This window comes from Vulpes vulpes, chromosome 12 (genome assembly GCF_048418805.1).
Source record: "Vulpes vulpes isolate BD-2025 chromosome 12, VulVul3, whole genome shotgun sequence".
Taxonomy (NCBI): Eukaryota; Metazoa; Chordata; class Mammalia; order Carnivora; family Canidae; genus Vulpes; species Vulpes vulpes.
In genome coordinates this window covers 166,147,177-166,162,807 of record NC_132791.1, presented here as the reverse complement: position 1 = coordinate 166,162,807, position 15,631 = coordinate 166,147,177, and the positions used below count along the sequence as shown (strand labels likewise).

General features: G+C 45.6%; 1 protein-coding gene across 2 annotated transcripts in view; it reads left to right on the top strand.

Annotated features, from left to right (window-relative positions):
• The window catches only part of ZC3H18 (zinc finger CCCH-type containing 18), a 66,577-nt gene that overhangs the window by 21,705 nt on the left and 29,241 nt on the right, over positions 1 to 15,631 (top strand). For both annotated transcript variants that reach the window (XM_072731365.1, XM_072731364.1), the window contains 3 exons: positions 8,081 to 8,229; positions 8,556 to 8,648; positions 9,483 to 9,640. In XM_072731365.1, coding sequence (XP_072587466.1) covers positions 8,081 to 8,229; positions 8,556 to 8,648; positions 9,483 to 9,640 — 400 coding nt within the window. The remainder of the gene's footprint in view (positions 1 to 8,080; positions 8,230 to 8,555; positions 8,649 to 9,482; positions 9,641 to 15,631) is intronic.

The window sequence follows — 15,631 nt, the reverse complement described above, 5'->3', positions numbered from 1 at the left end:
AATGTCCATCAGGTCATAGATGATTACACAGAGTGCAGTCTGTCCATACAGTGGGATGTTACACAGCCATGAAGCAAATGAAGTGCTGATCCCACAGCATGAATGAACCTTGAGGACATTCTGCTCAGTAAAGCCAGACACGGAGGGCCCCTCTCTTGTGCATTTCTATCTAAGCGAACTATCCAGAATGGGTCCATAGAGGCAGGAACTGGGTTAGTCATTGTCTAGGCCATGGGGCCTATGGAGGGTGGGAGGGAGCAGGTGGTGGGGGTGATGGCCAAGCAGTATAGGGCTTCCTTCTAGGGCGATGGTTGTTTGTACACCTTCGTGCATGCATGCTAAAACCCACTAGATTGTATACTTAAGATTGGGGTTATTTTATGATACGTGAATTACATCTTAATTTGAAAATTCTTCGTAAGAAAGTTTTTTAGTTATATTTCTATTAAAAGATTTCTGCAGGTTAATCATTAATTGCCCAAATGGATACATTGATATTTGTGACCATTGATAATGAAATGTACTTAGAAATCTAAATGGAAATATTTTTAAACACCAGTATTTTATTTATGGTATATTTCTACCTCTAGTGTATTTATGTTGAATCATCAAGATATAAAGTTCTATCTACAAAAGCATAAACATTTTCTTTAAACTGTGTTTACTTTGGGTTTCTGATTGAGCCAGCTGTCAGTAGTGCCCACCCACTCTGTGGCCCGGACTTCCTTGTCCCTCCTCCTTTCTGTCCTCCCCCCCCCTCCCCCCCTCTCTTTCTCTCTCTCTCTCTCTCTCTCTCTCTCTCTCTCACACACACACACACACACACACACACACACACACACACACACACGGAGTTTGGTAAAATAAAATTTACATTAACCATCTTCCAAACCTTAACCATTTTCAAGTATGCAGTTCATGGCATTGAGTAATATTCATTTTGTTGCCATCACCACCATCCATCTCTAGAACTCAGTTCCCTCTTGTAAAACTGAAACTCTGTAGCCATTAAACAGTCACTTCCCATTCCTCCCTCCCAAAGGCCCTGGCACAACCATCATTCTATTTCCCATGAATTTGACTATCTTAGATACCCAGTGTGAGTGGAATAATACGATTCTTATTTTTTTGTGACTGCCTTATTTCACTCATCATTGTGCCCTCGAAGTTCATCTGTGTTTTAGCAGGTGTCAGAATTCTCTTTCTTTCCTAGGTTAGTATTGTATTGTGTATACACCACTTTTTGCTTATCCATCCATCCAACAACAGACACTTGTTTCCATCCCTTTGCTACTGTGTTTAATGCTGCTATGAACATAGGTGTGCAAATGTGTCAAGACACTACTTTCAAATTTTGGGGGTGTGTACTCCAAACTGGAATTACTGAATCATACAATGATTCTATTTGTAATTTGAGGAGCTTCCATACTGTTGTCGTGGCAGTGGCACCATGTTATATAGCCGCCTGCAGTGCACAAGAACCGAGGGCCTCCTCGCTTAGTATTTTCTGATCTTTTGATAGTAAAAATCCTATGAGGAGTGTCATCACATTGTAGTTTCAATTCACGTTCTCATAATTACTGATGGTGAGCATCTTCTCACGTGCCCATTGACCATTTGAACAGTTTTATCTTTATTGGAGAAATGTTCATTGCCTGTTTTTGAATGCCTGCATTCTTTTGTTTTTTAAAGATTTTATTTATTTTTTCATGAGAGACACAAAGAGAGGCAGAGACATAGGCAGAGGGAGAAGCAGACCCCCTGTGGGGAGCCAGTGCCAGGGACTCATCCCAGGACACCAGAGTCATGACTTGAGCCAGGGGTGGATGCTTAACCACTGAGTCACCCTGGCATCCCTCTCTTTTATGTTTAAAGCAGCAGATCTTCAGATGTGGTTTGCAGACTCTTAGGGTTTCTTAAGATTGTTTCAAGGGACCCTGAGGTCAAAACTACTTTTGTGGTACTGAGCCTGCTAGTAGTCAGGTATTGACCCCATGCACTCAGACTTAAATAATGGCAATTTCATTTAATGATGCCTGTAAGAAAGCAGTAAGAATAGTGAGATTTTTAGATTTGAGTACAGGCCTTTAGAAAGCAAAACAAAACAATTCTATTAAGGAATAATATCCATGCCCTAAAATTTGTATTTTAAGCATACAGTTCAGTGATTTGTATTAAATTTACCAAGTTCTGTAGCCGTCCCCACAATCCAGTTGTAGAACATGTCCATTGCTCTGGGAAAAACCATTAGTACTGGTCTTTTCCATATTCAGCATGACAAGCTGCAAAGGCTCCTAGAGCCCCTCTGTCAGTCTCTTTGCTGCATGAGAAGGGTGCGTGGGGCTCAAGCATGAGCAAAGACTGCCAAGGTGACACAGAACACAGTCTCCTCAGAAACAAACAGAGTGAACCTGCCGCCTCCAGGAGAACAGTGGCCAGTATGTGTTGCTAATGATGAGCTTTGGGCTCTCATGTCAAAGAATTTTGGAGGGCCTGAATCTCCACCTGCAGTGTGTAATGACTTTTCCAAATGACCGTTGCATGGTGTCACAGAATCACACCTGGATAGAAGATCCCCTTGTGGTTCGAGATGGGCCAATGGGCATCAGTGAAGCAGTCGGAAATGTTTAGTGCAAGGATGACAGGCCCTGCCTGGCAGCTAATGGCTGAGAACCCTTTGTTTGGCAAGGTCCAGGGGGCCTCAGGGACATGAGTGAGTCTCTGAGGAGGCTGCTCAGTATCCTCCCTTGCCCAACTGTGTCTCGGTGTGACACTGGGTTTTCTTCACCTACTTCGAGCTCTGTGAGCCATCACGGCAGCCTGAATACAGAAGCAGATGAAAACGTCTTCTGTGTTAATGTCCATTTTTAAGAGGTTTGCAAAAAGGAAAATAATGCTACTTGTATCACTAAGTATTTTTTTAAATTATTTTGCATGAAACATGTTAATGTATTATTATTGTAAGTTACACATGGCATATATTATGTCTTCAAGTATTTTCAGTCTTAATTTCCATACATAGCAGGTACCAATTAGGTAGAACCCATCTGTGACTCCTTGGGGTCCTAAGACCCAAACGTAAAAGAACTGCTGGTTTTAAGTCTACATTATTTACAAAGAAGCAAGCCAGATGTTATTTTAATTATTTCAACTACCACAGGGTATTCCTTAGAAAAGGTAATGTATTTCAGATTCCACGAGAGGTGACTCATCTATGAAATGGGAAAGGAAAGTACACCTGAGTTCTTTATGTTCATTATAAAAACTTGCACATGATGGTTTGTGGGACTTTATGCCCATTAATATACACATAGATCCTACATTTGTCCTTAATATTTTTGTCCTTAATACTTAATTATTAGATTTTACATGTTCTGTCTTCCTTTCAATGGTAATTTCTTAAAGCCATGAAGCACTTTAAACTTATTTCTACAACCCCTGTATTTTCTATTGTGAGTTATTCAGACTAATAAGAAATGGGACTAAGGAATATTTAAAATAAGACCACCTTGGGTCTTACTTAGTTAGAAATAACACAGTAGGAGGACACATTGTGGATACAGCAAGTGCAGCCTTTAAATGATGCCAGCGCTGCGCTATCCTCATAACCAGTCAGACTAACCATCAGAAATTTTAAAATCTGATCATGTTTCTGGACCCACCACACGTATGTGCTCATGAGCATGCCCACAGACATGCTGCTTTCTTATGATGTTTCGTGCTGCAAGAGAAATAGATTGGGTCCTTGGATCAGTCAGGTGTGTGATTGTGACCAGCAGATTACTGCCATAAAGGATGTGGCTTTGGTGTCTTGTCTCCGCATTTAGTTTCTCTGATTTCAGCTGAAGGACCTGTGTAGGTTTTCTGTATATGTCGTGTCTGTCTCACTGATTGCGGGTGTGTTGGTAATTTAGCAAGGAGGTTCCTTTTTTGTAGATCTGTTATTGAGTGGAAAAAACAGGAGTCAACACAATGTGGTGTAATACAAGCAGGGAAAATGTGGAGGTAGATACACTGATTCATCCATCCATCCATCCATCCATCCCCAGTAAATTGATAACTGTTTCTGGTAAAGGACACTGGAAGCATGGAGACATCACTGCATGAGTATTTGGATATTTCTTTATATGTTAGTTTTATTTCACACATATAAATATTTCATATATATAAAATAACAGTGTTTGCACAAGCAAAAATAATGACAAAAAAAGAATAATTATTGTGCCCACCATTCAGTTAAGAAATAGAACATTATTGCCTTCAAAGCTGTGTGTATACCAACATGAAGAAACTTGTCCCCTGTTGCGCCGCGGTGACCACACTTTGATTTCTCCTTGTTCCCTGCTGGCTAACATCCAGGCCCCTACACAGAATCCTCACATCATTATAAGCCTGTTTATTCATCTGGACAGAGGCATAGTCCACATAAATTTTGTATTTGTGAAGTTTCATTTAGAAATAGACCATACAGTTTTAAAATAAGATTTTTGCTTCCATTTTCCTAAACAAAATGGTTTTTTAAATTATGAAAGTAATAATAGTGACAGAGAGGATAGTAAAAGATAAAACTCTCTACCATCCCAACAGTTCAGGGTGTTTTCTTCCAGGCTTTTTTCTACACGGATAAAAATTCATTTTTCAAAAAGCTAGTAGATGATTGTCTCAGTGTGTGGTGTGGTCAAATCTTGATCTCGGGGTTGTGAGTCCAAGTCCCACATCAGGTGTAGAGATTACTTAAAAATAAAGAGGCTGGGGCGCCTGGGTGGCTTATTGGTTGAGCATCTGCCTTCAGCTCAGGGCATGATCCCAGGGTCCAGGATCAAGTCCCGCATCGGGCTCCTTGCAGGGACCCTGCTTCTCCCTCGGCCTCTCTCTCTCTCTCTCACATTCTGTGTCTCTCATGAATAAGTAAATAATAAATAAATAAAATCTTTCAAAATACATAGATAGGCAGGCAGGCTGGCTACTGGGAATGTGTAGCTCCTGCTGCTCCCTTCTTGTCAGGCATCTGTCCCAGTGGTAGGTACTTCTAGACTTCCCCTCCTTCTGCCTGGAGCAACTGTTTCCTTGTGTTTGGTGGCCAGGAATCAAGACATGTCCAGCAAGGATCTTTCCACACCCAGAGCAGAAGGTCAGGCTCCCATCACCTGCCAGTCTGGGAGGGGAACAGGCTGCTGCTCTCACCTCTCACATTCCTGACTGATTTATTCTGTTCCTCTTTTCTCCCCCTGCCTGTGGGAGTAATAAAAGATCTTTTTTGGTCACTGGGCTCATGGGTGATGTTTTTGGTTTCGTTTTGAAAATACTTTACATGGGCAGCCCCGATGGCTCAGCAGTTTAGCGCCGCCTTCAGCCCAGGGCCTGATCCTGGAGACCCGGGATCGTCCCACATTGGGCTCCCTGCATGAAGCCTGCTTCTCCCTCTGCCTGTCTCTCTGCCCCTCTCTCCCTCTTTCTCTCTCTCTCTCTAATAAATAAAATCTTAAAAAAAAAAAAAAAAGAAAATACTTTACATATAAGGGTGCCTGGGTGGCATCTGACTCATGGTTTCATCTCATGTCATGATCTCAGGGTCGTGAGATTGAGTCCCACGCCAGGCTCCTTGCTCAGTGTGGAGTCCACTTGGGTTTCTTTCTTCATCCTCTTCCCTCTCTACTCTTCTGCCTGTACATGCTCACTCTCTTTCTAAAATAAATCTCGAAAAAATATTTCACATACAAAAATGAACAAGGATTAACAAATATCCATTTATCTGCCACCCAGGTAGATAATTTAAAAAGTTATGGAAACCTGGGGCTTATGTTATTCACGCTTTCTTGTATTTGCAGATTTTCTGCAGTAAACCTCTGCAAGTTAAGTCTTTTACCTCCACAGCAGTGAGGATACCTGTGGAGTTCTGTGACAGACAGTGAAGGGCTCGACAGTGCTTGGAATCCTTTATTCAGGTGCAAGACTGCATACAGGGGCTAATTCTTTAAAGTTCTGTAAGACTCTGGGATTTGAACCCCCTATTAGTATATTTCCCAACCTCTGACTTGTGTAGTCTCTCTTAATGTTAAAAGTTCATTGTCATTTTTACTTTTCCAGAGAATTGATTTTAAGCATACTTTATTTTGCATTTAATTCAGATCAGTATGTTATTAGGTTGGTTTTTTTTTTTTTTAATTTTTATTTATTTATGATAGTCATACAGAGAGAGAGAAACAGGCAGAGACACAGCCAGAGGGAGAAGCAGGCTCCATGCACCGGGAGCCCGATGTGGGATTCGATCCCGGGTCTCCAGGATCGCGCCCTGGGCCAAAGGCAGGCGCCAAACCGCTGCGCCACCCAGGGATCCCTATTAGGTTGGTTTTAATACAAATTTAACTATTCATGGCACCTAAAAGGTAAATTTAGCTTTTTCCTAAATACCAAATGATTCTTTTTCTTTATGTTATACAAGGAAAAATATGTGTTGTTGATAGAAATGATCAAGTGAAATATTACATTTAGAAGGGAATATATATATTTTGAAGATTTTATTTATTCATGAGACACAGAGAGAGAAGCAGAAACATAGAGGGAGAAGCAGGCTCCCTGCAGAGAGGTCCCGATGTGAGACTTGATCCCAGGACCCCAGGATTGTGACCCAAGCCAAAGGCAGACGCTCAACCACTGAGCCACCCAGGCAACCTGGGAATATGTATTTTAAAAGATGGTTTAAAATTTAACTACATGTTAACCTGTTGAAAATGTTTTAAAAACTATTTAGATATTGTATGCTATATTTATTTTTGAGCTGATGTAGATATTACCTGTTCAAAAAATTAAATTTTTATTTTTACTTATTTATTTTTAAATTTTTTAAAAATAATCTCTGTGCCTAACATGAGGCTTGAATTCATGACCCATGAGATCAAGAGTCACATACTCTACAAACTGAACCAGCAGAGCCCCCCTAAAATTAAATTTTTAGAAAGTAATTTAATGATTAAATTAAAACTTGGACTTCTCACCTTCTGCTCTGAAAAAGTCAAGTCGTTTCCTTGAATAATCTTGGTGTTCTATTACAGAGTAATTCTAAAAGGTGACCTTTTTTTTTTTAATTTTATTTATTTATTTGACAGAAAGTATGAGCAGAGGGTAATGGTGGAGGGAGAGGGAGAAGCAGCCTCCTCACTCGCCAGGACCTGACTCGGGGCTCGATCCCAGGACCCTGAGATCATGACCTGAGCCTGAGGCAGATGCTTCACCGACAGAGCCACCCAGGTGCCCCAAAAAAGAGGACTTTTTTTTATTGCTTTTTTGTAAAGTATGAACACCCAATGTATTATAGTCATCTGTGTCTTGTCTCTTTCACACATTTTTTAAGCACAGAAATACCCTGAAATGGTTTGTGAGACTTTTGGTGGGAGAAATGCAAATTTGCAGGGCTGGTAGAGACATCTTGAGACAGACACAGAATTCTCTCAGCCATTGCTGTTCCAGATGCAGTGTTTTGAATCAAGATAAGGATCTTACACACACACCTCTGAGCCCTTGTGGGGTTGCAGGGTCACCTGAGCAAGAGAGTGCCTCGCAGAGCAGGGGGCCACCTGTTACTGTCTGGGAAGCTCTGGGACATCTCTATTTGTAGAGCCAGATGAACTCTTCCCAGAGTGCCTTAGGGACACGGGGTGCCATGTTTCCTTGACCACATGACCCCTGCCCCTTTCAGGAGCCCTTAGGAAATCCCGCTCACAGGAAGTTCCTCAGTCCAGGCTCTGGCCTGAGACCTTCCAGGCCTGCCTGCCAGGAGGACCTGGTGCGTGTGTGGAGGTGGGGATCCCGGGTGTGGGGGGCGGTGGTTGCTGTGCTGGCTCAGCCTTGAGGAGCGAGCCTGGATAGCTCTGACTCTGCTGCCACTGCTGGAGCCTGTCCTCAGGTTCACACCACTTATGAGGTGGTGAGGGCTGTGTTAGGAGCTGGGGGGTCACACGCGGGACCCCTCCCAGGCCTGGCACTGCCCCCAAGCTGCCGCTGCAGGCAAAGCGGACAGGAAGCTGACCTCCTGCACTCTGGTTCTCTTCTACTTTTTCTGACCTGGCTTTTGTCTCCATAGGGAACTGCACATGGGGAATGAACTGTAGGTTTATACACCCTGGAGTCAACGACAAGGGCAACTATTCCTTAATCACCAAAGCCGAACCTTTCCCACCTAATGGTGCCCCGCCTCTTGGACCTCACCCACTGATGCCTGCCAACCCATGGGTGCGTGAACATCTCTTTTCTTTAGTTGCTAGCAAATGGGACATCTAAGCTCTCTGAAGCTTCGGCTTACAGCACATTAATACACCCCGTGTAAAAGGCACTTCTGTGACATCACACAGTCCCTGAGTTACCTTCCAGATGCTTCCAAATATCCATGTGGAGGTAATCCTAGATTTGGGCAGGGCTGTGGGTTAGGGACCAAATCAAGGTTTGGAGAGCACGTGGTGTACAGCTGAAAGATACTCTAGCTGGGGTTTTTCCCGTTTCTTTATAGATTTTAAAGTTTTGCTGGCTTTCTCAACTTTTCCCTTCTCGTTTTTTAATAGGGTGGGCCAGTAGTTGATGAAATTTTGCCTCCACCCCCTCCAGAGCCCCCGACAGAGAGTGCCTGGGAACGAGGACTCCGGCATGCAAAGGAGGTAACCAGACGGCCCGAGAAGAAAATGCTAGCAGCAGTCCTTGAGCAAAAGTAGCATTTCTTTGATTCAGAGACAACGATTGAAAACCCAGTGAAGTCTCTGAAGTGAGGGATATATTTCTGTGATTTCTCTGAAGAGTTAAGAGTGGAAACTGATGTCTATCGATGTCTCCACGGTGCACCAGCTCACGAAACAGGCCCACTGCCTTCCTGTGGCCCGGGCGGCAGCAGATTCACTCCAGCTGCTGCTGCTCTGCTGCAGCCCCTGGCTGCCCAGAGCCACTCCTCATAGATGTAGCACAGGGAGACCCCTGCCAGTGGAGGAGCCGCCCTCTCCCTCCCCACTTGCTCTGGTCATACCATGGCCCCAGCTGTTGGGCCTGCTTTCTGAGCCCCTGCTTCTCTCCAATGAGGTTTTCCTACCTCACTCAGCACATAGCCCACCACCTCTCCTTTCTTCTGAGACCGGAACCACTGCATGTGGCTTTTCTGCCACGAGCAGATTCACCATTCTCTCTGTGTTGGGCCACCTCACAGTGACTCTCTGGCACTCCCCAGCTCAGTGTTAGGACTATTTCTAGGAGATGGCCAGCTCTGTCACCCCTTTCTGGAATGGAAGCAAGCTCCGAGGCACTGCTGAGCCAGCCTGTCCTGACTGCCAGGTGTAGAGATGGAGTGCTCCAGACCTGGAGCATAGGCGCATCTCCCCTACCATGCGCTCAAGTGGGCCACTTCTGCCACTCTGGCCCGGGCTCTGTGGGTCAGATCAGGACGGGCTTCCCTTTGCTTTTCCTAACAGTAACTGGCACTGACTTCTTCCTCCTTACGACGGTAGGTTTTAAAAAAAGCAACCATTCGAAAAGAACAGGAGCCTGATTTTGAAGAAAAAAGGTTTACGGTGACCATCGGTGAAGATGAACGGGAGTTTGATAAAGAAAATGAAGTTTTCCGAGATTGGAATTACCGGATCACCAGAGATGTCCGGGACACAGTGTAAGGAACAGTTCGGCCCCTTCCTTCCCTTTTGAGAGAGTATGAAGTTGTCCCCAGCCATGTGAGCCCTAGGCTCTGGAGAGCATCAGCACACAGGTTCCCTCAGGCATTGGGTGCCACGTGTGTCCCTGTCCTGGGCTGAGAATGGCATCCCCAAGATCCCTTCAGATACAGCATGAACTTTTCTGGGTTTTTTGCTCTGTGAAGGAGGTGTCTCAGCTCTGTCGGGGCTGCTGCCTGGGGAGGGCTCACCTTCCTATGGGTTTCTCTGAGTTCTGAGAGTTTCTCTGCCTCAGAGAAACTGAGCCCCATGGAGCTCACATGGAGCCCCATGTGTCGGCCTCTGCCCACCCACCGCCAGGCACCCAGGAGCCAGGGAAACCGTGACATTGCCACCAGAGTCCAGGAACTGGGCAGGTGTGACCCTTCCCATTGTAAAAGTTGTCTTTGTTGATTCTTCTCCTAGATGTCTCATTACTGGTCTTCTAGAGACTCGTGACAGAGGTACATAGGGTTGAAATACCTAAGTCCAAATTTAGAAATTGTGTAATGTTAAGTAAAGTTCTCATCTGCCTGTGCTTATCCCATGGGGGGAAGGCCGGGTTTGTGGTGCTCCTCTCTGAGGGGCAGAATCGGGCGGGTTTCTCCTGAGCAGCAGCAGCAGCGTGGGCCCAGGTGACAGGGATGGCATGGCATTCGGTGTGTCGTCAGAGCCGGCTTCAGCAGCATCTCAGGCTTTTAGCAACACTTCGCGCATTCACGTTTACTGCCAGGAAACCTGCCGGGGTCTGGCTGAGGATGGTGCGGAGAAGGACTTATCCGGTGCTTACATGTCATGCTGTCTCAAGGCCCTTCTGTCACACTTCCATCCTTTATGCAAACAGGAAGGTCCACACCTATCATGGCAGGAGACATCTCAGAGGCTGAAGGGTAAAGATTTAAAGATGTAGTTTCCACTTCGTTGTTTGCTAATTCTGGATGTGGAGGTGTGTTAGACCCCGGACAGGAACATGGGAGTCAGGACTTTGGCTGCCAGGTCATATGCTCCCTTCACACCCTGAGGCCTCACATTTTCCTTTTGTAAAAATCCAGGTGGTGATCTTGCATTGCTGGAAGTAGGGGGGTGAGAGTCCGGAGAGTGCGCGCATGTGCATGGGGCACTGTGACTAGCACAGAGCAGAGAGTGCTCCCTGAGTATGGTCATTCTGAGCATGGAAAGAAGGGGTTTAGAACCTCAGCATTTCCCCTTGACACTTCGTTTCCCGGCCCTGGCTGCCACGGAGATCCGCGGCTATCCTCCAGGCCTGCTGGGTGCAGAAGTCTTGCAGTCAGCATGAGGAGGGGCCAGGAACCAGAGATCCCTTATCCATCCCCACCTCACAGGGAGCAGCTGGCAGAATGGGATACATCTAGCACAGAGGGTGTGAGGCAGCTGAGATGCCAGGCAGAATTATAATTTAACAACGGTTAAGGGCCATCGACTTAAAACTCAATGACCAGCCTTGTTCTCTTTTCTTGGGACCCTACAGGGACCCTGTAACAAGTTTTGTGCCTGGGTGCTCCTCAGCTGGCTGCACAGTAGGTCTGTGACCGAGGTCCCTGTGTGTGCCAGGTGAGGGCAGGTGGGAATGGGCCTGAGGGTTGAGCTCCAGGTGTGGCTGGGGGGCCGAGGGGGTGGGCTTGTCAGAAACACCCCCATAAGAGTGTCGAGGTCAGGTGGAGCCCAGCTGGATGCTAATAAGCCTTCTGGGTGATTCTGTTGCCCACCCGCTGAGGTCTGAGAACCGTGCACACCCATTCTGAGGGGCCAGGGTTCCCTGGCCTGACGCTGAGGGTAAGGGTAGAAAACTCTGAAGCACTGTCATGTGGTGGTCTGATCTGGCTCTGATAATGTAGAGCTGGGTGCTTTGTTATAGAACCTCCAGGGAGAGGAGCTCAGGAGCTCGTGAGGAAGTGCTCCAAGGTTACTGAAGAGACAGGAAAATGGCTGTTTTCTTTATGCTGTTATCTGGAATTAAACAATTTGTCCAGCAGGATCATTTGGTAAAAATAGTGCTTTTCTATACCCCAATTCATAACTTTAAAAATTCCTTTCCACTACCTGAGGTACTTTATTCAGATGTCAACCAACTCATGGGACCTCAGGCACATAAGACATTAAGAAATGTCACCTTGGAGCATCTAGCTGGCTCAGTTGGGGGAGCACGGGACTCTTGATTTTGGGGGTCGTGTGTGCAAGCCCCATGGTGGATGTGGAGCCTAAGAAAGAAGGGAGGGAGGAAGGAGACATTTCTGTGCTGGCTGCTGGGGTGGGATGTGAATCAGAGATGCTGCACTGAGCCCCCAGGAATGTGGGAGCTAGCAGACAAAAGGACCCCTGGGTATCGTTGGTGAGGAATGAGGTCCTTGGCAGGAGCTCTGTAAGCAGCACTGCTTCTCAGTAACCTGGGGCCTAGGGTGGAGCCCTTACCCATATCCATCATTCGAGCATGTGGGTGCCGCCCCATACTGCTGTTCTCATCACACGGCTGTGCTGTCTGTGCTTCCGTGAACCTGGGCCCTGCCCACTGTACCCTCCCGGTCTGAGCAGTCCCATGGGAGAAGGGCCGCATATACATTGCTTACCCAGTTCCCCAAACACGATTGTACCTATACAGCCTTCCTTTGAGAGAACACACGGCCTCACCCCACTTGGAAAGGTGCTCCCCAGGTCCTTGGGGGCCTCATTCTCTCTTACGTTCTGGCAGAAGGCTACACTGCTGTAGGCCTCTGCAGTTCCTGACTGTTTCTTCAATACTGTCTGAGTAGTGTGGAGCTTAGGGGCTTAGGAAGATGTCTGGCAGCTTGGAATGAAAGAGAGCTGTGTCGGGCAGCCCCGGTGGTGCAGCGGTTTAGTGCCGCCTGCGGCCTGGGGTGTGATCCTGGAGACCCGGGATCGAGTCCCACATCAGGCTCCCTGCATGGAGCCTGCTTCTCCCTCCGCCTATGTCTCTGCCTCTCTCTTCACTCTCTCTGAATGAATGAATAAATAAATCTAAAAAAAAAAGAAAGAAAGAAAGCTGTGTCATTCAGCAGAGCCAGCCAGACTTGATTAAGTCTGTCAGGGTCCTGGACGAGCTGGGGGAGAGGCCTCCTAGAAAGCCGTCCGCTGGAGGCCATCAGTTGACCCAGACACTCATCCTGGCAGAGACCTCTGTGACTACCCAGAGCAGCATGTCTGCAGGTTGTTAAGTGTCTTGGTTTCCCTCACCAGCTTACTCAAAGGGAAGAGTTGGTCTGGAGCCAAGACATGTCTGGAAAAATGCCCAGGGGTTGCTGGGTCTATATTTTCTCTTTTCTCCATTGGGGTCCAAAGCACCCCCGGGTAGGTCCTCTGGGTCCGTGGGTAAGTTGGGTCTCCTTACCTTCTTCGCAGTGGTTAGCAATGGTCCCTTCCCTGTGGATTACAAGCCTACCTTGGCCCTCCTTTATCCTACAATCTGGGGTCTGTCTCTGGACTTCTGTCACATTCCTGTGAGCCATTTGTTTCTTCCCAAGAAAGACCTCCTACAGTGTCCTGTTGTCTCAGGGCATGTCTTTCTTGGCTGGTCTCACACCTGGGTACCAGCTCGTCCAGCTACATACAAAGGTGCACTGGTGCTCGTACTGGGATTGCCCAACATTTATAAATTAATGGAGAGATAACTGACTTCTTGCCATGTGTAGTCCTCCTGGCCAAACACCGGGAACATCGTCTCATTTATTCACACGTGTTCTTGCATCTTTCCAGTGGTTTTTTTTTTGTTGTTGTTGTTTTAATTTTACTTAGTTAACATATAGTACGGTATTGGCTTCAGGAGTAGAATTCGAGATTCATCACTTCCATACAACACCCAGTGCTCACCCTAACAGGTGCCCTCCTTCGTGCCCATCCCCCACCCACCTCCCTCCATCAACCCCCAGGTTGTTCTTTATTAAGAGTCTCTTATGGCTTGTTTCCCTCTCTCCTTTTCTTCTTTTTCCCCTTCCCCTATGTTCATCTATTTTGTTAAATTCCACATTTGAGTGACATCTTATGGTATTGGTCTTTCTCTGACTGACCTATTTCACTCAGCATAATATCCTTTAGTTCCATCCATGTATTTGCAAATGGAAAGATTTCATTCTGATGGCTGAGTAGTAGTCCATTGTGTATATATGCCACATCTTCTTCATCCATTCATCTGTCACTGGACATCTGGGCTCTTTCCACAGTTTGACTGTTGTGGAGATTGCTGCTATAAACATTGGGGTGCAGGTGCCCCTTAGGATCACTACATCTATATCTTTGGGGTAAATTCCTAGCAGTACAATTACTGGGCCGTAAAGTAGCTCTTATTTTTTAACTTTTTAAGGAACCTCCATACTGTTTTCCAGAGTGGCTACACCATCTTGCATTCTCACCAGCAGTATAAGAGGATTCCCATTTCTCTGCATCCTTACCAACCTCTCAAAAACACCAGTTTTCTGACTTGTTAATTTTAGCCATTCTGACTGGTGTGAGGTGGTATCGCATTGTGGTTTTGTGATGTAGAGCATTTTTTCATATGCTTGTTGGCTGTGTGTATGTCTTCTTTGGAGAAATGTCTGTTGATGTCTTCTGCCCATTTCTTGATTGGATTTTTTTGTTTATTGAGTATTGAGTTTGTAAGTTCTTTAAAGATTTTGGAAACTAGTCCTCTATCTGATAAGACATTTGCAAATTATTTCCCATTCTGTAGATTGTCTTTTGGTTTTATCAATTATTGGTTGTGCAGAAGCTTTTTATCTTGATGCAGTCCCATTTTTGCCTGTTTCCCTTGCCTTTGGAGACGTGTTTACCAAGAAGTTGCTGCCTGTGTTCTCCTCTAGGATTTTGATGGACTCCTGTCTCACATTTAGGTCTTTCATCCATTTTGAGTTTATTTTTGTGTATGGTGTAAGGAAATGGTCCAGTTTTCATTCTTCTGCATGTGGCTGTCCAATTTTCCCAGCACCATTTGTTGAAGAGACGATCTTTTTTCCACTAGATGTTCTTTCCCGCTTTATCAAAGATGAATTGACCACAGATTTGAAGGTCTGTTTCTGGGGTCTCTATTCTGTTCCATTGACTATGTGTCTGTCTTTGTGCCAGTACTGTGCTGTCTTGATAATACAGCTTTGTAATACAGCTTGAAATAAAAAATTGTGATGCTTCCAGGTTTGGTTTTCTTTTTTCTTTTTTAGATTTTATTTATTTATTAATGAGAGACAGAGAGAGGCAAAGACATAGGCAGAGGCAGAAGCAGGCTCCTCGCAGGGAGCCCGATGTGGGACTCGGTCCCAGGACCCCAGGATCATGACCTGAGCCAAAGGCAAACACTCAACCACTGAGCCACCCAGGTCCCCCTAGCTTTGGTTTTCTTTTTCAACATTCCTTTGGCTATTTGGGGTCTTTTCTGCTTCCATACAATTTTTGAATTATTTGTCCCAGCTCTGTAAAAAAGGCTGGTGGTATTTTGATAGGGATTGCACTGAATGTATAGATTGCTTGGCATAGTAAAGACATTTTAACAGTGTGTGTTTTTCTAATCCATGAGCATGGAATGTTTTTCCATTTCTTTATATCTTCTCAAGAGCATCATAAAGTTTTTCTCAAATAGGTTCTGCTCATTTCCAGTTAAATGTACTTTGTTCCTCAGTAATTTTTTTTCTTGTTTGCTGTTGTAAATGTGGATTTCTCTGCTCTCTCTCCCAAGTGGTGATTATTTGGTTTCCATCTACTTCACTGGGTTCTTCTGGCTGCTTGGATTGGCTTTACTGTGTCTGTTTCCAGGCATAGACCCTTTCCTCCTTGCCCAGTCTCCTGCCTCCTGGTCGTGGCCACCAGGCCCCTGTCCCACTGGTGGGTGGTAATGAAGGTCGTGGCCTCCTCCCCTTGGCCCAGCCTTACACAAGTGCCCCTCTGTTACCATTAGATAGGAGGTTGGTTTAGTTCCAAAGCATGTACATGTG